The sequence below is a fragment of the Vidua macroura genome, chromosome 1 (genome assembly GCF_024509145.1).
Source record: "Vidua macroura isolate BioBank_ID:100142 chromosome 1, ASM2450914v1, whole genome shotgun sequence".
NCBI lineage: Eukaryota > Metazoa > Chordata > Aves > Passeriformes > Viduidae > Vidua > Vidua macroura.
The window spans coordinates 107,655,529-107,679,358 of NC_071571.1; the positions used below are offsets into that span (position 1 = coordinate 107,655,529).

Here is a 23,830-nt window from a genome sequence, read left to right on the forward strand (position 1 = left end):
TGGGGTTTTCCTTCCTATTTCTACAACATGGAAGAAAATAAATCTTCTCAAATATATTTCCATTTAAAAGATTTCCATTTTGATGGCACAAGAACTTTAAGAAAATACCTGTCAGTTCCATAGATTAGTTTCCAAGTGACTGCTTTGCATACAAACTCAAATACTATAAATCAGGCTAAATACACATTTTAAAATCATTATTAAAGGCTGCTGCTGTCTTGGAGTTTAAAGTATTTGAGTCTTTCCAAGGTAACCATATTAAAAAGCCCTTTCAAGCTCACACTGGCTACATTGTGCTTCTTCTGCTCTACTACATTCCACAGCCTCTGTTTTCAAAAGATCTTTCAATGTGTTTGTTTTATGAAGGTGTCAACAGCGAGTGTGACCCTGCAGGTAGCATTGGTTCTCACTCTGTAAGTATTCTGCCACTGCAGCTAACAGTGCATGTTAATCATTCGTGTGTCTTTGCTGAGCACATCCAGCTCATTGCTCAAGCCCTGAAGCCTGCTCTTAGGCTCTAAAAGAATTGCAGGAGTTTGTTTGAAGAGCAGGAGTAGAAATAAACTTCATGTTTTGTTCTTTGATCATACCAGTGCAAAACCTTGTCAAGGATGGGAGGGGGGTTTATCTTTTATATATAGAATATGCAATTTGTTTATGTCTTTTTGGTATACTCTTAATACTAACATATACATGAACATATAAGCCTGTGTATGTCTCAAAGACCTTCTGGGTCCAGCTTGCAACAGGCCTTTCAGGATCCAATTATTCTTGAAAAATCATTGCATCTTTGTTGCCGTTCCACTATTATTGCTATTGACATGATGATGGTTATTAGTAATTGCTTATTACCAGAAATTACAGGCATTGTTAAATGTGTGGCAAAGACCATCTAGACGGTGAGTCTGTTGGGTGGTAGGAGTACCTGGATGGGCTTCTGTATAGAGCTCTGTGTGTCTTCCACCAATAAAGAAAAGATTAAATATGAAAATGAATTAGTATTTTTAAGGAAATATGGGGTTTACTCCTTGTGGAAACCAGTTAATACTTTAGAGCAGTTCTAATAAGGCTATAAAAGAATTGGAAAGTACATCCTCTGGGACCCTTAGAATAAATTAGATACATACAAAATATGCAGAGTGGAACAATCCTGTGCTGATAGTATGAGAAAGAAAAATCTAAGATGTCTGAATCAGCCTGAGATCCATGTATCTATAAAAGTCAGTAAAGTGCATGAGCTCTTAACAATATTAGGTTTTTCTTAGTAGTAAAGATCAGTAAGTGATTTATGAAGCAGGTGGACCCATATTAGCTCCTTTCTCTTGTTAGGGATATTGTCAATGTCTCCAGCACGTCGAAGGTCCTACCTGCAGTAAATGCAAACCCTTGTACTGGAACCTGGCCAAAGAAAACCCTGAGGGATGTACAGGTATGGCTTCATGGCATATTTATTTGCCTTATGAAATGTGGTCGTCTTTATTCTCTGACACTGCCTGTGGTGCTCTTCGTGACTTTCACAATTCTTGTTAACAGCAAATTACCCATGATACCAGCAGTTACTTTCAGAAACCAGGCCATAATTTCATGGGTGTTTGCTGAGTGCTGGACCAGGGTGTGCTCTGAAGTTCCAATGATGGCCCTATGGCAGATCCAGTGCACTGGTGCAAGACAGGATTTTTACCTGTAACCCTGAAATCAGAATTTGGCTCATTGTTTTGAGAAAAAAAAGTGCTTTTTCACTTTATGTTATTTCCTAGCTTAGAGTGCAAAACCTTCTTGTGGCCTCAGGGTGTGACAGATCTGTTATGGTTTATATCTGTATAATAACCTATGATTGTCAATGTTTTCCAAAAGGGAGTGTGTGTTTTTCAGGCAGATAATAATAATTAATGAAGATTAAAAAAGGTAAAGACAAAAAAAATCTTTAAAGATTCTCTCCAACTGTTTCCTTTGGAACAGATTCCACCACAACAGCCACTTAGGATGGCTAGCTTTAGACTTGATAATAGTATCATTACATTTTTTCCTTTAGATCTCTAAATACTAAACAACTCCTCAAATATTAAGTACTGCACTTTCCATGTTATTCTCTGCTTTCAGTCACAGAGTCAATACTGGGTTTGTCCAAACTTCTGGCTTAGCATAGTTCCTCCCTGCACTGTTTTCTCCATTTCTATTTCATATGGAGAGTTGATTTGATTTGATTTCATATGGAGAGTCCCAGAGTTGCACTGCAGAATAGAAGGTGCCAGTCGGACTGGAAGACATTGTTTTGTATCAATTGTCTGAATGTTTCTAAGAAAAAAAACAATTGTAAATTCAAACTCAATATTGTTTTTTTGTCAAATACGAGTTAAATCACTTTAAAACACAACAGTAAATCACATATACTTAGAAGTCCTCATTCTTTCTCCTTCTCTTTTTCTTCTCATTTCATACCAGTATCTTGTCTGCTGTTCTGAACTTTCCAGAATAAAATCCACCTTGTGGCACATTGACTCAAAATTGTAGATTCAGGGTGGTGAGGTTTTTCCCTGTAAAGTGTCATGAAAAGATGAAATGCAGGTGTCTTCTTTTTTTCATCTGTGCAGCATGTCAGTGTGATGTGAGTGGAACACTAAGTGGAGTTGCAGAATGTCAACAGGTAAAGAGAAATTAAAAGAAAGATATTAATAAAATTGATTATTGATATAGATTTTCTAAGGTAGAAATCTTAGCACTGTTTATTGCTTTTGAACATAAAATAGCTAGTTTTATACATCAAAGGATCGATTTTACACATCCTAAGGATGTACAAAGTTTTAAAATTTTTTTTTCTTCTTGAGTTTATGTATTTTGTAGTCTATTTCTGAAGATGATAAATGACAGAGATAATGTCCAGGTAGTGGTTTTTCATGTGTTCGGGTTTTTTTTTGTTTTGTTTTGTGTTTGGTTGGTGGGTTTTTTTTTTGTTTTGTTTTGTTTTTTGAGATTAGAAATTTCTTCCTCTTTAGAATTAGAGGGAATTCAAAGTATTGAGAGATTAAAGTTCTGGAAAGGTACTGAAACATTTTTGATGATTTTTTTTTTTTTTCACAGGAAAATGGGCATTGCTACTGCAAATCTAATGTTTGTGGAGATTCCTGTGACACTTGTGAAGCTGGTTATTATGCTCTTGAAAAAAAGAATTATTTTGGCTGCCAAGGTAAAATGAATAAAGGCCATCTCTAGTGGAACATTTGTACTTAGCACAGAAGTCTTTAGAATTCCCTAGGCAGTACTTTTAGAATGGGGATGTTTGAATTACTCATGTGCACAACATTTTGCACTGGTGCTGGTGCTGTAACCTTGCTTGTGACTCCTCTTGTGCCTTTCAGCAGGAGAAGGAACAAGGCAGATATTACTGCTGTGCTTCCCAGTCACTTTGTGCATGTCTTAGAAAACAGGGTGCTTTTAGACTATGGCATAAATCTTGTTTAGGAGCACTCAGCCTTTCAATCCAGCTTGAAATTTTTAGCCTTCTCATACTTGTTCCTTAGTACAGCATATTATACCTCATTACTAGAGGTGTCCTTTAGTTTGTGCCACAAGTCCTGTCTCCTGTAGAAAGTAATTCACTATTGTTCTGCAGTGTCAGTTGAAAATATGTATATTATATCAACACATACATTGCAATTTTGTCAGATTAAATATTGGGGTACCTGATTTTGAAAAATTCACTTCTTGCAATTTTTGTAAGTTAGATTTTAGATGTGGTTGTCAGTGGAGTTTTTTAACATATTTGTTCTTTGTGATATTGCTGCAGAGATTCTGACTTGCTAGGAAAACATTTGAATAGCAATTCTGCAAAATTGCAGCCCTGAATTTAGCAATGTGGCAGGGTGTATTATTTGAGGTTTTTTTTTTTTAAAGGGACTTTTGTCACATTCTAAGGAGAAATTAAAAAGGAAATGGGCACAAACACGGGAAGCTCAAAATAATTGCAACTCATGCACATGTATTAAGTAGTGTTTGAAAGAGTCTAAAGGGCTCTGGGAGGAGGAAATGATGTTTAATCAGGTGAAGCCGTGGTGTTTTTGCTGATAACTTTCATCTCTCTTTTTCTGATTGGCTTCTTCTCTTGGCATGCCAGGCTGCCGGTGCGCTGTTGGAGGGTCCCTGAGCCCAGCCTGCTCCCAGCCCTGGGGCAGCTGCCGGTGCAGGGCGCACGTCGTGGGCACCACCTGTCAGGAGTGAGTCCAGCTGGGCTCCTGGCACAGCTTCAGCACTCGTTGTACTTTCATGTGACATTCTGGGTTTGTTGATAATTAACTTGGTAAATTGTACTGGTTATTGATACTAATTTTCCTGGGAAGTTTCCTTAAATTACCAATACCAGTTTTGCAATAATACTGCATATGTATCTATATATCTATCAAGAGTTGTATAGGAGAAGGTAAAAGGAAAGCTGTAAAAGCTTCCGAAAAGAAAATTCACATTGCATCCCTCTTACCAGCTGTCTTGAATCTATGAGCTGCTGTCAGAATTTGTCAGCCATCAGCAGATCACCTCCCTTCCACTGCTTTTTGCCCTTAGATGTAGATCATAAAAGACTGGTGATTCTTTGCTGATTTGTTGCGGGTTTTTTTCCTTCTTGAAAGGCCTGAAAAAAACTATTTTTTTCCTGATCTGCACCACATGAAGTTTGAGATTGAAGATGGTACTACTGTCCAAGGAGGGAAAATTTGGTTTGGCTATGATCCTCAGGAATTTCCTAGCTTCAGTTGGAGAGGATATGCACGGATGTCCTCTATACAAGTAAGCTGGTATTTCACTCAAGACTTCGGGGTGAAAATGAAAACAAAAGTGCATGGCACATATGTCTTTATAATACTGCTATGTGTGTGGAAGGTCATGGAAAAAAGACAGAAAAAAGGACAGGATCTGACTAATCCAAACTCTTTGGCACTATGTTGCTGTTTGCATTAGTGAGTGTTGGTGTTTTTGTCAGGTCATGTGCACTTGCTTGTGCAAATATGCCTTCTTCAGAAATGTTCTTTGAGGTTGGTTTTTTTGTGAGACAGTTGTAAAGAGGGAACTTAAAACTTTAAAGTCTATCATAATAAGTTCAAAAATTGTGCCAAGAACAGTGAGAACAGCAGAAGATTAATGCTTGGCCAAATAATTTGAATTGCACGGGTCCAAGACAGTCTGTATCCATAAGATTTTCAGGTAAATCCAAGTGCTGTCTCTGAAATCATCTTACACTTGAATTTACATTGGGTAGAGAAGAGAGAGGTGCCAGCTTTTATTATGAATGATAGCTTCACATTACAGGAAACAGGAAAATGTGTGGTTCAGTAAAAGAAGCTGTGAGCAGGGGCATATTGGCAACATTTATTTTAGTTTCATGACAGACTATGAATAAACTAAACAACAGCTGAGGGAATAAGTAAATCACAGGTAGAAAGTCACCATAATTTCTCTGAGAAGGGCCCTTCTGACTTTGGATTGAACTACTGATCAAATGAAGCAGAATTTTAAAACAGTAGATTTGAGTAAGAAATGGGATTTGTTCACTCACCTTGAAAGCAGGGCTTTGGTATAGTCGTGTCCAGCCTCCATTTGTCCAGGGACTAATGAATCATTATAGCATGGGACAAAAGAACATAACCATTGCACAATCATATCCTTTATGTTCTTCATTTTTCAGTCTTTCTTCTTTTGTTGTTTCGGTCTTGGCTTTTTTTATCCCAGATAATTTTTGGATTTTCAGTATTATTCCACATTGGTAAATGAAGGCAAGTCTTTGGTGTCTGTGATTTCTTAATGCCTGCTTTCTAATTCAGCTGCTTTTTGCATTTCTTTTCTGGGGGCATTTTGTACAGGCTTTTTGTTCTCTTCTCAGATGTGGGAAACAGAGAAAATGTTTGCATTTGGGGAAGCAGAGTGGACCACAGTGGTGGGGAGGTCACTGTGCCGCAAGTAGCTTGGAAAGGGACAGCAGGTGGATTGTGATGGGTGAACTGGTGGGAACTGGATAGTGAGGGAGCTTTAGGATTTAGGATGGAAAGAAAGATACCAAACCCATGAGATTGCACCAATACTGTTTTTTTCCTAATCCACCACTGACCCTTAACATGTATCTTAGTTTTTCTGAAAACTAAATAATGGGGCTCTGTGAATGCAAAGAATTTTGTGGGTCTGGAGGTGTCAGTTTGGCCCCAGGACAAGGACAGCATTCCTGCTCTTACAGCTCTAAGCAGCTGTAGGATCTGGTAGAGGATCAGCAGATCCTCTCAGTTTCAGTGACAGTCTGAGGTGTCTGCTTGCTGTGGGACCTCAGACCAGGATCAATGATTGTGGCCTGTTCCTTGGAAAGGCAGGAATATCAACAGCCCTTGATACCATATACCTCCTTTATGGCACAAGTGGGGAGAATAACAGTAAAATATTGTTGCTGTATCACACTAACACACGTTAGTTGAGCCATTCTGTGTCCTTCTGGATCAACTGGTATTCAACAAGAGTTTTATTTCACAGGAGATTTTGTTCTATGCTCTTTTGTAAGCTGCTCGTGCCTTTTTGTCTGTGCCAAGTGGTTTTTCTTTCTCCGGGTGATAGTAACAAATAATGTACTTTCCATTCCTCCTTTTTCCTTCTCTTTTTATTTTTCCCAGCCAGAGGTGGTTATGCCTATCACTGTGGCTTCCCCTAAGCTCTTCCACCTAGTCCTCCACTATGTCAGCCTGGGCTCAAAAAGCTCTAAAGGGAAGATCTCAGTTGCTGAGGGAAAGCATATTGGCACTAATTATACTTGTAAGTGAATTAATTTTCTCACTAGGCTTCCCTGTCTTCCTCTATCATACACCAGCATTGCCACTCCAGTATATACTTTTCTGCATGTGCCTCTTTCTTGTAGGACTTTAGTCTGGTGCTTGCATGGCTTCTGACTGTTCCTCAATTCAGCACTTTATGGCTGTTTTTGTTTATTAACTTCCATTTTTCAGAATGAAGTAAGGATAACTTTGAATGTGGAAAAGTCAAACCTCTACTTATTTCGCATTATCCTGAGGTATATTAACCCTGGAGGCGAAACATTATCTGCTCGCATATCTGCTTGTCAATCTCAGCCTGGAGCAGGTAGGTGTAACTCAGCAGTGCAACAGCTCAGGTGAATGTTAAATCAGAGAAGGCTCTCCAAGGTGCACCTAAGTCAAGTCTTTAATGTTGCTTAAAAGGCATCACTTTTAACAGTGTCAGTGCTTTTGGACTTCTCCTCGTACATTTTTGCTGTGTAATTGATGTGGCTGTGTTTGCATGAAACTCCTGCTTGCAGTAGTAATCAGCATTTGTTTCTTCAAATGTTTGCCACACTTAGTACTTCAGTCCTGTACTTGGAAGCTCTGAACTGTGGGTTTTATGAAGCTTTTAAAGAAGGGGTAACAACACTTTGTTTGGTTTACTTGCCTTTAATATTCAAGTTTTAAATGTGGCTTTTGCCTTCATTCAATGAGTAGGATTTGTTTAAAATGATGAACCCAGTCTACCAAGTTAGTTCTGATTACAGAACTCAAAAACATGTGATGCCTTTCAGGCCCTGGTAAAAGGTAATTACTCCATATCCTTTGAATGGTAGGGGCATACCAGGCCTGTGTGCAGAATTATGTCTTACTATTCCTGCCTTACTGAGAGGAGTAAAGTTATAGATCCTTTTAAAAATTCAAGTAAGACGAAACTGAGGACTTCACAGGCACCATTCAGCAGAGTGGCAGAAATTATGGTCATCATTGGCTTCTAATGGCTGGGAGACAGGGAACCAGATTTTGTCTGTGTCCAGGGTCTTCAAAGAGGAAACCTTTAATATTCATAACAGTTGATCCTCACGACTTCTATTTGACAAAGCATACCACAGCTTTATTTCTGTAGTACATAGAGTCACAGAATTATCTGGGTAGAAGGGGGTTTAAAGATCATCCAGTTCCAGCCTCCTACCATGGGCAGGGACACCTTCCACTAGACCAGGTTACTTAGATCCCCATCCAACTTATCCTTGAACACTGCCGTGGATGGGGCATCCACAACTGGCCCATCATCTCTGCCTAGAAGTTATCTGTCTGTAAGTAAACATTTTAGATGCTACTGAGAACCTCCAACACCTGAAGCATTTGACTTAAAAGTCATATTAGAATATGAAATGTGTCAGTTGAACATATTGAGAGTCAGTGCAGAGAGAAGTTGAATGAAAAATTATGGAAGGGGAAACTGAAAAAGTGGCCATTTCAGGTATTGCAAAATTGGCCATTGCATGGGGCAGAACTCTGCTTTTCTGTACCAATTTGCTCAAGAGCAATAAGAATGAAAACAACATTCATAGCTCTGTGTCTGGTCGAGTGCATTGCTAATGCATATTGACTGAAAATCATTGATCAACTCCTGTCAAATAAGGTGTAATGGACCAAATTATTAATCCAGCCCACTAAGCAAGTAGAGAGATTTTACACAGTCACTTATGTTTTTTACTTGATTTTTGGTTTTTTGGCAGGGGCTGCTCAGAGCAAAGAGTTTGTCTTCCCGCCCAGCAAGGAGCCAGCTTTTATCACAATCCCAGGAAAAAGCTCCACAGAGCCTTTCTCACTGGCTCCAGGCATATGGACTGTCAGTATAATGGCAGAGGAAGTCCTCTTGGTAAGAAAACAATTGAGGAAAACAACTGCTTGAAGGTTGTCATGAAGTTACTGCTCTGGAGTTGTTTGCTGGGAAGAACCCTGCAAGCAAGGGAAATTCAGCACTAGTGAAAGGAACAGAATAAAATTGTGAAAATTTACACTTCTGCCTCTTATTTCTTTTCTGAGTTTCTCCTGCTCTAATTTTTCTTCTCCTTACAGTATATCTGGACTCTGCACCTTCAAATGATAAGGTATTATTAACATACAGCCCAAAGCATAAATGCTCACAAAAATTAGTAATTTTTACATATCAGATCTTGTGTCTAGAGCTTAGCTCAGCCAAGGACTTAGTTTCTTGACAAAAAGTCTTCATAAGAGTAATGTAAAATGGGCTGCATTATGTGCAGGTCAATGTCTGACTGCTTTTATTCTCCTATCTTTTCTCTCATTCATTGAAAAATTGAAAAATTTTCTAGCAGCAGTTCTAAGAAATTGCTGGAGAAAGAGAAATTGTTTGAGATGATAATTTATGAAAAACCTTAAATATATATGATCACAAAGACAGCATACTGAAATTCTTACATATTTTGTACAGGGATAAAAAGCAGTGTCTCTAGTCATTAAGCCTGGGGTTGTATTAAATTTGTGGAATACCACATGAAGTGTTAGTAAAGAGCTTGCAAACATATTTCTTGCTGAAAGTGACAGTATTATTGTGCAGGGTTTTTTCACAAATACATTTGAAAAAGTATATATTAATAATCTTAGCCCATCATGTTCTCACAATAACAGTTATACTTCAGCTCTAATATATTAATTTAAGTAAGCAAGGCAGAGCAAAAATATACCAGCTTTTGAAGGACATCTTAATAGGTTACATGGAGTATTTTAATCAAGTCATCTGGGATACGTGAATCTCCTGTGTGGAGTCGCCCAGAGCTGAGTTGTGTGCTTGTGGATGGCACTCATGGATGAAAATTACAGGCATCTGGCTGTGTGTTACTGAGCTGCAGGGAAGCTCCCTTCAGTGCACTGTCTTGTACATGATGGGAGACTGGCTTCAGAGTTTCCCTGCTCACAGGGCAGTTTCCTTCATGCCATCCTTCTGAAATTACAGGCTTAGGGAAACACATTCTGATGTTATTGGCCCAAGTAGTAACAGAAAAAGGCCCACCCACATCTTGCAGATACCCTCTGTGCAAATTGTTTATGTGATTGGTTTCATTCATTGTTATATTGTGAAAGCCTGGAAATGTTATTTTTATCATTGTTAGAGTGTTTTAGCATTTGTTGTATTCTTTGTTCTTAGGATTATCTGGTGCTGTTACCTAGTGATTACTACGAGGCATCCCTGTTGCAGATCCGCGTTACGGAGCCTTGCACACATCCTGGGCCTGCTTCAGCAGAACAGTCAGTAGATGTGTTACAGCCTGAACCAGTGCCTTGGTTTATTTTGTTATCATCCTGCTGCACTTGAAAACTATAATAACTCTGTGGTTATGTTTTTTGGTTTTGGTTTTTTTTTTTTTTTTTTTTGGTGTAAGCTGCTTGCTCTATCAGCATTTGCCCCTGGGCGGATTTTCCTGTGTCCTTGGTTCAGAGGCAGTGCATTTCAGACACGGGGGAGAATCCAGAAGAATACCTGTGCGACAGCCAGCTCCCAGTCAGCCAGTGATGGCCCATATCAGTGGAAGAGAGGTCAGATTCCTGCCTGCTAATTGCAGTCCCATCTGTGTTGTTGACTATAAACCTACCAGACTAAAATGATTGCAGATTTATAGCTCAGGATTTTCAAATCTTAACATATCCCTAAAACTGACTCGGCACCAAGCTCTGAATTTTACACAAAACTATGTAAAAGTATCAGTGTAGGCAGATTTATAACTGTGACTGGAGTGGACATTCCACTCTGGCAAAAGCATTTCATTAGATAAAAAACCTTCTCCTTTAGGCATACTGGCTTGTTCAGAAGAAATGATATAATGATTTGTCAGCAGAAATGGTGTACATACATCACTCTAAATTAATCCTTTTTTTTCTTAAATAGCTACACTTAGGTAAAATGTTTGCTTTACTGAAAAACAAGCCGAAGCAATTATACCACTGCTGTAGGTCCTTTGAAAGCAAAGCATGTTTTATGAAATGAGAAGATCTACTAGAAGTGTGTTTGGCAAAAAGTAAGGTATTTTATCAACTATGTGATAGTGATGTAAAATGATTATGGCCTCTATTACTGTGTTTGGTTATTAATTTAAAAAATACCAAGTACAGCAAGAATACTCACATGCCACAGGCTCTGGTGCTTCACCACTGATGCATGTGCAAAATTTACTGGTATGAATAATTGCAGTGAAGTCAAGAGGGCTGTTGACAGAATTATTTACATGTTTAAGTGTTTGTAGCCTAAGGAAATACTGAGAAAAATTTGAAAATAATTATGTAGTCAACTGAAGCAAAACCTTTGTAACCACAGCACTTAACTACTTAGAAGTATTTTGCATCAAATATTGTGTTAACCACTTTGTGCAAGTAGCCTAAAAGAAAATCTTTAAAGTATTTAAATGCTTTAAAGTATTATTGTTTGCTGGAGAAGATGCTTTCACTCTTCAGGGAGTAGGGAATCAAAATACAGCATTGCTACAGTAGGAATTTTGTGTTCCTGGAAATATTTTTTGGTGGAGAAGTAAACTCAGTTTCTGTGTGTTGTTAAGGATAGCTTCGAGATGATGGTGACAATTTTTTAGCATCTTAACATTTCTTCCCTTTCTGCTGGGGAGAAGAGAAATAATAATATAGCAATTTCCCAGTGTTATTTTACAGCTTTCCTAGAACTGTTATAATGACAGCTGTTTCTTGAACTTGTTTGACTCTTGTTAGAGGACAAAGTGATATTTATAAGCATTGCTTGCATTCTGCTGGGTGTCTTCTGTTGAGACACTGCAAGACTGGCTCTGGACTAATGCTGACCAGTCAAAAGAGCAGGAAATGGGAGCTTCCTGCAAGAAAAGGGAGTGAAGGATTTAACTCCTTTTTTGTTTTTCAATTATTTTGACCCAGGTCAATTTAGAGATGACCATAAATGTTCCTCAAGTGGGTCGCTATGTTCTGGTTTTTGAATATGCCAACGAAGACGATCAGGTAAACACTGCAGAGGTAACAGTACATAGCCCTGGACCTGTCACTGAAGGCAGAGTGAGAATATACAGTTGTAAATACAGGTGAGAGTTTCTGAAATAATCGCTAAATGATTAAATAAGCATTTTGAATGTAATTATACTTTTTATATATTGGAATCCATTTTACCATGTAGATTGTTCAAATTCTAGGGTGATTTAAAAGCAGGTGCAGGATTCTGTGGATTTTGTAGAGGTTTTTAATTCTCTTTGTGCAGTCAGCTCATTAAATATTGCCACTGCTTCAATGAATTGTTTTCCTATTCAAAGGGTTACTTTTTTATATACATTTTTAAATCCTTATAAACTACTAATCTCCAAGTCCACTGGAAGAGCATCGCTGTTGGCTGCAGATGCCTGCACTCATTTTCTTCAGTTAAAATTGTGTCTAAGGGCTTTGGCTATAAAAAATGTAGCAGCCAGTTTTCCAAGAGTATTCCCACCGTTTCTAACAGGATTTGCTGAAGCAGAAGTATAAAGGTCTCTGAAATTCTGCCTGTAGTCATCCTCTGGCTCTTAGGCTGTAGGCTTCAGCCAAATGCTTCTTTATCCTTGTTGACTGATGAGGTTACTGCAGATGTTTCTGCACAAGAGATTTTGCCTGTCCTGAGTGAGACTGTCTTTAACACTTGAGCACCTCAGCTTATTTTGAGCCCTTGGGAGAGCCTACCCAGTGCCAGGGGACTGCCAGACATGCAGCCTTTACTCCCATGAGCCAACTGCTTGGCAGAGTGGAGGGTTAGGGATATTCAGGATGAAATTACCCAGTAAGAAAAATCATTTTCATCAGCATGTTTGTGATACAGAGCACAGCCATGTGGAGCAGTGACCTTGTCAGGTTATTGCTGGGGAAAGCTCTTATTTTAGCCCATTACATAACACTTTAAGCCCCAAACTTCTTGCTATAAATCTTCCATTTTATTGGGGTTTTGGTGGCTTTTTTTCCCCCAAAACACCCACATTTTTTCCCCATATTTTATAGGCTGATTTTGGACATACTTGTTTGTTTATATGATACATTAGAAACATGTTAATGGAAATACAAAGAAAGCCCTTGCTACTTTAATGTAGCAATGCAGCAATTCCCTTCTGCAGACATTCTGCATGAACTGAGTGGTCACATTGTCAGTGAGGTGCTGTGTCATCTTTCCCAAACAGGAAGGTGCAAATCTCTTCTGATAAAAAATAAATCAAGCAATGACATAGTGAGGTACGTGTAGATAACAGTAACTTGTAGAATTTGTAATATATTGTGCCAAACTTTCGTACAGCTCAGTGAGCTTGACTATTCCAAATAAGAGAATAAAACATCACAGGCTTTGAGCAAATCATGAGTAAGGGAGCTATATTTCTCTAGTTTTACATGTCCCTAGCCCTGAGCTGACCTTTTTTCTGACCTGTGCTTTAAACAAGAGCAAAACTTACACATTCTCTGGTTTGTAGAGGAGGCAAACCTGTTTTTTCACTTGCATTGAGGAGTATATCAGCGTACAGAATAGCTTCCTAAGATCAGGCCTTGCCCAGCTGCCACTGTGTGTGCAAGAGCTGCTGATTCACATCCTCAGAGGCCCGTGGCAGTAGTGGAAAGGAGCAAATGGTGTGTGCTGGCACCTCAAGGATCATGGCCCAGGCAGGAGAATATTAGTTACACACCACAGTGTGTAACACCACGTTACACAGGGTGAAAATGTCTGCAGGTAGCATCTATGAGTAGTTGTCTGTCCACATCCTACTAAGCCAGTAGCTCAGATGGGTGTCTGAGCTGAGATCTGAAGGCTTCAGCTCTAACCCACCCAGGATAAGCAGTGTTTAGTACGTGGTAGATCCTGTGTCTCACTGGCAAGGACAGTGCATGTTCCACAGTGGCCATGGGCAGGTTAGTTATGGTCCAGCAGGAGGGCCAGGTGCTGTGGCTAGCCAACAGCCAGGCAGTGAAGCTAGGTGGCAGCCTGAACAACGTGGCAACGCCAGCAGGCTCATCCTCAATCCTGCTTTCTGTCTCAGTTTCCTTTGTCGCAGCGTTGTAGTTGATGACAGGAATCGCGTTGCAGCCTATGACCTTCTAGCAGACACAAAGATACGTCTGAAGGCGTCATCAAGTAATTTTCTTCTGGTAAGCTGACATTTCCTTTTCCCTTTGGTAATACTTGATGGGGTAAACAAAGATACTTGTCTCCCTACGTTCACATTCTGTAAGATAACATGTGAAATTATGTATATTAGATGCTTGACTAGACATGCTTTATATACACCCCAGAATGCTGAGGCAAACTTTGTCAAAGACAAACAGAACTTTGCCTTTATTGGCAAGGTTTTTTCCAGCTTTCTTGTGCTTTATTTCAGTTCCCCTTTCTCTTCTACAAGTAAACTTCAGAGGAAACATATTCTGGTAGCTTTTATACAATAATTTTTTATTGTCTTTTTTATCTTTCATTTTTTATAAATCCTCAAAACCCATGTCTCTTACAAAATTCAGGTAATAAATGCATTTATTTCGGGTAATAAATGCATTCATTGATCATATAGCTTTTAGGTATTTTAAATAAAAAGCCTTCACTGACCTCTTTTGGCCGCACCAGGAATATACTTTTCTGGAGAGTTAATTTTCTTACGTGTTGTTTCTGCTTTCTATTTTAGAAACACGAGGTTTGTTAAAATCTTGAGTTCCAACCCAGCTAGTAAGAACTAGCAGACCTAACAGCTGATACATGTTTTCTTCACTTCATGAGTCAGTATAAACTAACCTTTTACATTTTAGCTTCCTGCAGCAGCTGCTGTGTTAACAAGATCCAGCCTTCACAATCTTTAATTGTAAAGGCTGCACTTAGCAAAAGATGGGAGAGGGGAAAAGAAGTGTTTCTGATACATAGACACTGATCATGTGGTCAATGGCAGCAGTCTTGGGGTTAAAGACATTCCTGTCATTCATGCAGAGCAGAGAGGCAAATGGGAGCCACCTCCAATGCTTTCCCTTATGTCCTTACCACCATGGGTACAGCAGGACTACCACAGATTCATTTCTTTATGCCTACTTTTAGTTAAAATAAAAAAATCCCTTATGAGGTCTTGCTTCTTTTGAAATGAGTTCTGAATCCTGGGAGAGAAATCCTGGTGCCACTGAAACTCACTCCCGTGGACTTTGCACGAGCAAGTGTTTGTGCCTTTATTTGAGAAAGTCTGGGAGTTCCCCCAGGGTCCAAAAGTCTCTAAGGGCTTTTCCCTCCTACCTCTCTACATTCCTTGCCTTGCTTCTCAGCCTTTGAGCTGGTCTTCTGTCTTTCCCCTTACCACACATATATACTTACCTTTTAGTTATTTCCCTCCTGAACAGCCAATATTCCCTTGACAAGGACAGAAAAATACTATTTAACCCTGAGGCATTGAGGTGCAGGGAGGCAAAGGGATCTGAAATCTTGTGGGAGGTCCATGACAGAACATGGCTTTGGGCTCATATCTCCCTGTGCTAAAATTAGGCTTCATCCTTCCTGTTCAGGCCTGGCCCTGTTATTTATGATATTAATCGTGCCTTGTGCTTGTTTTTCAGCACAAGGTTTGCATTATATCAGCTGAAGAATTTTCTCCAGAATACGTGGATCCTAAAGTACAGTGCATAGCTGCTTACAGGAGTAACAGTGATGGAAGGTAACTTGCTTGGTTTTATCCTTCCTATTATCTGAGGACAACCTTGAAAGGTAGAATAAATGGTGTTTTGATTCTTCTGAGTGAAGCTTTTCTCAGTGACTCACAGGTGATTTGTAGGCCACTTCTGTAAAGTAGTCTTTGTAAAGAAGCTGAAATGTTAGTGTTAATCTAGACAGTCTTTGCACAGAATTTTGTTGATAACAGCCTTTTCCTGGCCCATCTGAACTACCCAGTGCTGATGTGTAAGAAAATATGCATCTTTCACACACCATCCAGTACGCCAAGGTGTCCAAGCTGGAAAATCACCCCTGCCTTAGTGGCCTGAAATGCTTACTGTTCCATCTGGAGTTTTAGGATGTTACTGCTTCAGCTGTCCCAAAATGTAATTTGTCACTAGGTGTGGGATGTGACTGCCCTTCCATACACAATTTGGCAGCATCAAATTACTCCACATGTAAACCTCTGCTTCCCAAACAAACCATTCCCTTTTTCCTGTCATTGAGGGGCCCTTAGGGTACGTGTGCCCTCATCATTCACCTCACACAGTAATGCCAGCTATCCCTCTTCTCCATCATACTTTATAGGACCAGTAATTAGGGGACTCATGCACTGCTTGGTTGATCCAGGCTGACTGCTCTTCTCGTGCTGTGAAGATCTGAACCTGAACCTTGCCTTCCCAGTGGTCAGGTTTAGGTTCCGCAGAGCATCTCCTCTGTCCTGTTGAAGCTCTTCCCCTCCCCATCTTTTGTTCTTTGGGGACAGAGAGGAACTGTCACTGCAGCTTCCAAATTAGGGACCTCCACATTTCAGTGCCTGTTGCACTCCCCATGATGTGCCTCGTGATGCCTAGTCCTTTCTTCCTACTGATTTAGCAGTAAAAAATAAAAGTATATGTCATTTGCGGGACATTAAAGGCAAAAAGAGTTGGTGATTTGGTCTAATAGTTTTCCAAATGGTAGCTTGTAATATAATGGTTGAATTGAAACAGAAAGCAGAAAAATCTGGATAGTAAATTGGATAAAAACATGTGACTGTGCTTGGTTTCCAAGCATGCATAGCATTGAATCACAACTTTAATTCTTCTGCTCAGTGTTACCACTGAGAGCAGCTTTCTAAGACTGAAAATACTTGTCATTCACCCAAAGTTATTTTGCAAATAGAGGCATTTATATTTTGAGTAAAACAGGGAAAGAATCATGGGTGAAAAACATGATTCAAGATAAAACTAATGTAGAAACTTACACATTTGACTTTGGTTTTGTGTTGGGTATTTTTTAAAACTCTTGTTAAATTTGCATTGTTTACTGTAGGTTTTTGTTTTGTTTTTATTGCTATCTGCCAGCATTTTTGCTTTCCTGAAAGTGTTTAAGTTCATCAAATTGAAAGATGCAGAGTCTTGGCTCAGTTTAACAGTACTGTAAATGGATGCTGCACATGATTTCCCACACAGGCCTGGCAAATACATCTCAGTTCTGGCCCTGAAACATACTTGCCATTCCAGTTCTGGCCCTATCTTGATCAAAGATTAATCATTGTCTGTTGAGTACTTACTAGAAGTGAACAAATACAACCAGGAAACCCCCAAAAATATTTTATCCTGCAGTCTTTGAAAATTCTTCTCTCAATTCCAGAACTAAATATGCCAAGGAAGAAATAGTTAAACACAGCAGTGAATGAATAAGTATGCTTTCAAGGAGTACTGTTATTTATTTTGGCTCCAGTTCTACAAATATTTGAGCATATACTTAACTTCTAACTACTTAAGTAGTCCCATTGACTTCAGTGGGAAAACTTGCATGTTTAAAGGATACACCTATGTAAATATTTGTACAACTGAGAATGCAATATTAGTACAGATTTTGGTGAATATAACTAACTGGATTAACTAAAATGTATTTAATTTTTAGTGCTTCTGGTTCCCTTAAGTTTCCTCCTCTTTAGCAAATTCTTTCCACTGAAACTTAAAGTTATGGAAGTTTTTTGTGAATAAAATCAGTTAACACATTAAAAGTGTACACACTTTCCCCTTCTTATGGAAGTTAAATCCATACCTCTTGTTTTCCTTTACTTTCTGATCATTCACAAAGAATCCACATAGGTACAGGGGTTATTATTGCATTATCAATTACAATACAGTCTAATACACTGACTTTTGTGAGTTAGTAGCTTTTCCTGTTATGATTAAAACTTTCTCCTGGCCCCAAGGATGATTACTGTGGTTCTGTGTTTAGTGCAGCATGCATTCCCTCAGTTTTTGAAACTCCACCAGGAGCTTTGGTTTTGGATGCATTCAAAGATGGGAAGATTTCCGAAGTAGAGGAGAATATACTCCATGATCCATTGAGTGCCACTTTCCCTGCTGGTTCAGTTCGTGGCATCACCTTGGCACCATTACAGGTACCAGATTTTGAAAACTTTGTTTTGCAAGTCACAAGGTATGTTCTTAATAAAATTAAATAGATGAAAAGCTGTAAGAGAATCAAAATTGGATGATGTTATATGATGAAAATGTTGCAAACTGAGTAAGCCACAGAGACAATAGAAAGAATGGAGGGGAAAAAAAACCCAAACACCAGCTTCTTTCTGAACTACACAACAGTCTCATAGACTGCAGAAGAGTGTTAAATGTGCTTGGCAGGCAAACAGAGCATGCAGTTGTAATGCCATTTTCCTCAAAGAAGTTGAACCTGCTGAGAGATGCTAAGCCCCCTCTCTTTCACTGCAGGTAGGGGGCACTGAGCACAGCTGATAAGCCGAAGAATGTTTCACAAAATAAATCTATTCTGTGATTTAATACCAGAGCTGTTCTTGTTTCTCCAGAACCAGATCACCTTGAGTGGCAGAGTGCCCCACTTGGGCAGATATGTATTTGTGGTACATTTTTATCAGCCGGCACACCCAGCATTCTCTGTGCAAGTCCATGTGAATGCCGGAGATGTGTGGTCAGGTAGGCATCTGAATTTGACCTAACCCCTTTCCTTTCTTAGCATTTCGGGATATGGAGCTGTGTTGAGTTGACCTCGGATGGACACCAGGTGCCCAAAGCTTCAAACACTTTCCTTCCACTTTTCCCTTTTTCCTGGGCTCAGCTTTACTCCCAAATTTCTCCAACTCCTCCCACTGAGTGGCACATGGATACAGAGAATGTGGGCTGTACTCAGTTCATCACAGGTTGCCTCTGTTTCTCCCTCCTCAGTAAGGGACTGCTCACACTCTTCCCATGCTTTAGTGTAGGGTCCCTCACATGGGAGCCAACCCTCCACCAACTTCTCCAACATGAGTCATTCTCCTGGGCTGCACTTCTTCACTAACTGCTCCCGTGTGACCATGGGGTCACAAGGCTTGCTAGGAGCCTGCTCCAATGTGGAATTCCCAGAGGTTCAGGGACCCTATTTGAGTATCCACCTGCTCTTGAGTGGATCTCCTCCAGGGGCTGCAGGTGGATCTCTGCTCCAGCACCTGGAGCTCTCCTGCTTCACTGGCCTTGGTGACTGCAGAGTTGTTTCTCTTGCAAGTTCTCACTCCTCTTTCTGGCTGTACCTGCTGTTGAGATGTGTTTTTCCCCCTTTCTTAAATATATTATTCCAGAGGTGCGACCATGGTCAGACACAGCCTTGGCCAGTGTTGGGTCTGTCTTGGAGCTGGCTGGTATTGGCTCTGTGGGACATGGGAGGAGCTTCTTACAGATTTTCATAGAACCCGCCCCAGTAGCCCCCTGCAACCAAAACCTTCTCTACATAAACCCAATATATTTTTTCTTCTAGGAACTTTCAATGCTTCATTCTGCCCTCATACTTCTGGCTGTCGGGTTCAGGTGGTTGCGGCAAATCAAATTGAGCTTGACATTTCTGAACCCATGGTCTCTGTTACAGTGATGATACCGGATGGAAGAATGCTGGTTCTGGTACGTATATTACGTAAATGTACTTGAAAATGTTATTCTCAGTTTCACCATTCATTTAGAGACAGATGCAAAGATAAAAGCCAATAAAAAATTAATGTTGTGTTTCAGATTTTTAGGATATTCACACTGCTCTTGGTTTTATTTTTAAGATAATCTGCAGAGTTTTTGTTGGACACTGTAGCATCACAACTGTGAGGGCAGTTATTTTCTTATTTTTGGTTAAAATCTTAAAAATTGAAAAATTGATTTGAAAAAATTCAGAATGTATAATGAAGCAACATTTAAATGTGTAAATGCCTTAGCTTGTATCTTTTTGTTTTTCTCTGAAATGTACAATTTAGCTTTCTTATTGTTTTAAGGAAAATATCTTAGTTGTTCCAGCAGACACCTACAGTTACAAAATTCTTGACAAAAAGACAGTGGACAAGTCATTTGATTTTATCAGCCAATGTGGAGGAAACAGTTTTTATATTGAGTAAGCATCACTTTCTAAAAAACTGAGCATTGACAACAAACTGGGAATAATATTACTTTTACTCTGCATTAAAGAGCTGTCTTAAATCCCTATAATTGTGCTACATTAAAATGCTTTTCATGGCTTATGCTAGCCCACTGAATTTCCATGAGTCATTTTTCCATGACTTTCTATTGCAAATGCAATGTAAAGGTAGAGCTTTATTGCTCACAATACAAAAGAGGAAAATTCATGTCATCTTCCTGTCTTTGGTATTTCCATCTCTGGTATTTGGTATTTTGCTTGGCATGTCTGAACTGATACAACTAATACACACTTGCTATGAAAAAACCTCTTACCTGCATGTTCAAAGCTATTCACCCCAATTTAATTAAAGTATATCCTTGCATGTGTGCTGATGCCATCCTTGTGTCAAACTGTTTGAAAGACAGAACCCTAATTTACTGAACCACTGCAAAGCACTCTCATAACAATCCTGAGTTCCGGCACTTACATGATTTATATTTCAATTTAAATAGCCCAGAACGATCATCAGCCTTCTGCAAGGACTCTGTAAGGTCACTGGTGGCTTTCTACAACAACGGAGCCCTGCCGTGTGATTGCCACAGCGCAGGTGCCACTAGCCCTACGTGCAGCCCCCTGGGAGGGCAGTGCGTTTGCAGACCCAACGTCATCGGTCGCCAGTGCAGCCGATGCCAAACCGGCTACTATGGATTCCCATTTTGCAAGTGTGAGTATGTGCTTGCACTCCTTCAGCTCCTGACTTGGCCACCTGCTTAATCCTCTGAATTTGCTGCAGATGTACTGCAGCCTGACTTTTCTTTGTAGAGCCTGATCCTGTGAGAGGCTGGTCAGGCTGTTTTAGCTTCACCATAGCGTAGCTTCCAGTTTAAGGCAGAGAAAATCCCATTCCTCTAAAGCACACCTAGCTTGTGGTGAAGTGAGCCTTTGCATGTGTTGTCTGATCAGGTATAGTAGGCTTACAGCTTAACTGGTTAAAATCCATATTGCCAGTGAAATGGATTTTTTCTGTGCTGACTGCTGAATCATTTACAAGTTGTTAATGTTTCATCCCATTTTACACCTTCTAGCTGTTCCATAGATAATCAGAGACACAGCATTCCTAATTCCTCTGATGTTAATAACAACAGATCTCTAGATTACACCAACAGTCCTCAGCTGCTTTCATAGATACTATACTTGATGTTTTTAAACATTGCTTTATAAAAGTGGCGCCCTTGACACCAAAACTAATCCTTGGCAGTTTTGGCAAGTGATAAACAATGTCTGTGGTGAAGTTAAGCAACCAATCTGTGGAAAAGAGCCAAGCACTAAACCTGCTCTTTGAAGCTATTGTTGCAGTCACATAGTTGGTTTCTATGACCCTGAACTTCAAACTAGTGAGAGAAGAGTCATGTTTTCTATACATAAAGGTTGTGTGTATTTGTTGCATATTCAATAAGAGTTGATTGTTGTAAGATGAGATGTGGTTGATTTGTAGAACAATTTCTTTGATCTAGTATGCAACTGTGGGCAGCATCTTTGTGATGATGTGACTGGTAAATGCATCTGCCCTCCACGAACTGTGAAGCCAAAATGTGAAGTGTGTGAGAAGTATTACTTCAGCTATCATCCCCTTGCTGGCTGCAAGAGCTGCAACTGCTCAGAAAAAGGAATTGTTGATGTGGCAAGCCCAGAATGTGATAAAACCAGTGGGCAATGCAAGTAAGTTTGGGTTATGTGTGTTATAAACAATGCATGAATGTTTTGCTTCAATACTCTTTTCAGGTGTTTGGAGAGAGTATGGGAAATTTAAGTTATTCACTCTTCAGTGTGAGTAAAATGGATTTTATCCACTGAGAACAGTTGTAAACCAACACAAGCTTTGTGGGTCATTGAAGTCCCTGTAATTATTTATATGCTTGCAATTCCCCATTTTTCTGTTACCAGGTGCATGCCTTGAGTAATACCCAAGTACATTTTCCAGCTATAAATCTTCCTCCAGCTCTGCTTACCTATATTCAATATCCATGTTTTACGCCTTGGTGTACAGAGAGAGTAGTTCTGCACTGCAAGCACTGCATAGCTGCACAAGTCTAATTCTATTGTGAGCATTTTCATCCTTCAGATAAAAAAAAGAAATCCATTCCTACTCAGTTCTGTGGCCATTTAAAATGTCACACTATCCAAAATCTGAGAACAGTACTAACCTGTTGCTTTTTCTCTGTGGAAGTCATAAAGTTGTGTCATAGCCATGCAATCCCTTTGAACATCCACCTGCCTGTTGTTTTATTTTCCCTTCCCTGCTCCATTCCCACCTCCCTTATTGACCCTCTCCTCTGTGTTTATTGATGAAGATGCAAACCAGGAATAAAAGGACGTCGGTGTGATCAGTGTGCTCCTGGAACTTATGGTTTCCCTAACTGTGTGCCATGTAGCTGTAACAGAGATGGAACAGAGCCAGATGTTTGTGATCCCCACACAGGAATTTGTCTTTGCAAGGTCAGAGAAATCAAATTACTTCTGCATTCACAAGCATCATTTGCATGCCAGTGACTATTTAATATATAATGGTGAATAAAGTGAGTTTAGCATTAAATTTTCAGTAAAAAATAAATGCAGCTGTACGAAGCCATCACACTTTGCAGTATGTGCACAGATGATCATGGTAACATTAAATACCATTTTTTTTCATGGCTTCAATATCTGTCAGTTGTACAGGTGGTCTTAGTTTTTGCAGGATGTTAGAGAGCTGCAGAGTAGATGCCCATTGAATCACTGAAGCAGTATGTATTCTGCACAGATCCACTTTATCCATCTGCATCTTGCCTTTTGGATGTTAACCAAGTCCCATGCTTTTTTTAGCCATATTATGTCAGTTGACATTTTGCCACATCATTATAGCTAGGAAATCTTCTTTTGTTCTGATCTGCATAATTAAATGTGATAAATGTGAACTTTCACAAGTGACCTTTTATACTGTGGGTTTGCAAAAGCCAGCAGGCGGGTTTTGGCAAGGAAGTTACCAGCTGTCTCTGACTAATATTTATTACTCAGTGGTTCACATTTCACATTATAAACTGGAAAGAAAGCCTATAAGATAACCTCCAAGACAGTTTTACTTGCATTTGGAATATAGTCTATCCAGACACCCACGTATTTTCATTCATTTGTTTTTATACATTTAACTATATATTCTTTCAGAAGATTTATTTCATGTGCAGGAAGTTTTGGGGACGTCAGCAAAGCAAGAAGAAAAGCACTGAAATTTCTTTGAACTATGCTTTAACAGGAGAATGTTGAAGGTGCAGCATGTGACACTTGCAGACCAGGATCCTTTTATCTGAACCCTTCTAACCCCAGGGGATGCACACCTTGCTTTTGTTTTGGGGCAACCAGCAGCTGTCACAGTACGGATCATCGTAGAACCAAGGTGTACCAAAGATCTTTTTTCTTTTCTATCATGAACTTACACTTGTTCCATTAAGGAAATTCCAGATTTCTTCCAAAGTCAAAAATATATTTTATTAGTTTCTAAGGATGAGAAATATTCTCCAAGCAATTCTCCAAGTGAAGATTTAGTGCAGCCTTCTTAAGATTAGGAGTAGTCTGAAAATGCTGTTCAGCAGAAATGTCCCTTCTCATCTGTTTGTTTACAAGTCAGTAGTTGGACTGAAGTTGAGCTGGCCTTTATCTTGCTTGCTTTATCTTCAAACTCTATGTCATCATTAAAGTCAGTGATTCAAGATGCTTTGATAAGCACATATCATTTTACATGTCTATATTATAGATGCATTCTTAAGAACTGTGTGACAGATTCTACAGAGATTGTGAAAATTGTCTTTATTCCCTCCCTGTAAAAGAGAAATGACATTAAGTGTGAGAAACAAAGATTTTTAGTAGTATAAATGAAGAGTAAAATGCTGAAGACTACAAAGAGAAAAGCAACAGCTGCTAAAAAAAGGCAAGAGAAAGGAAAAGAAAGAAGAGCAAGAATGGTGGATGAGGA

At 39.4% G+C, this 23,830-nt stretch overlaps 1 protein-coding gene across 1 annotated transcript in view; it reads left to right on the plus strand.

Annotated features, from left to right (window-relative positions):
* LAMA3 (laminin subunit alpha 3) overlaps positions 1–23,830 on the plus strand; it is a 107,022-nt gene that overhangs the window by 36,797 nt on the left and 46,395 nt on the right. Inside the window, 21 exon segments of the mRNA XM_053985477.1 lie at positions 367–413; positions 1,330–1,429; positions 2,592–2,644; positions 3,079–3,184; positions 4,112–4,211; positions 4,620–4,776; positions 6,639–6,777; positions 8,504–8,646; positions 9,937–10,037; positions 10,172–10,325; positions 11,685–11,845; positions 13,805–13,913; positions 15,345–15,442; positions 17,674–17,839; positions 18,263–18,389; positions 19,207–19,346; positions 19,706–19,821; positions 20,340–20,551; positions 21,342–21,546; positions 22,179–22,323; positions 23,114–23,254. Of these exon segments, the coding sequence (XP_053841452.1) occupies positions 367–413; positions 1,330–1,429; positions 2,592–2,644; positions 3,079–3,184; positions 4,112–4,211; positions 4,620–4,776; positions 6,639–6,777; positions 8,504–8,646; positions 9,937–10,037; positions 10,172–10,325; positions 11,685–11,845; positions 13,805–13,913; positions 15,345–15,442; positions 17,674–17,839; positions 18,263–18,389; positions 19,207–19,346; positions 19,706–19,821; positions 20,340–20,551; positions 21,342–21,546; positions 22,179–22,323; positions 23,114–23,254 (2,720 nt within the window).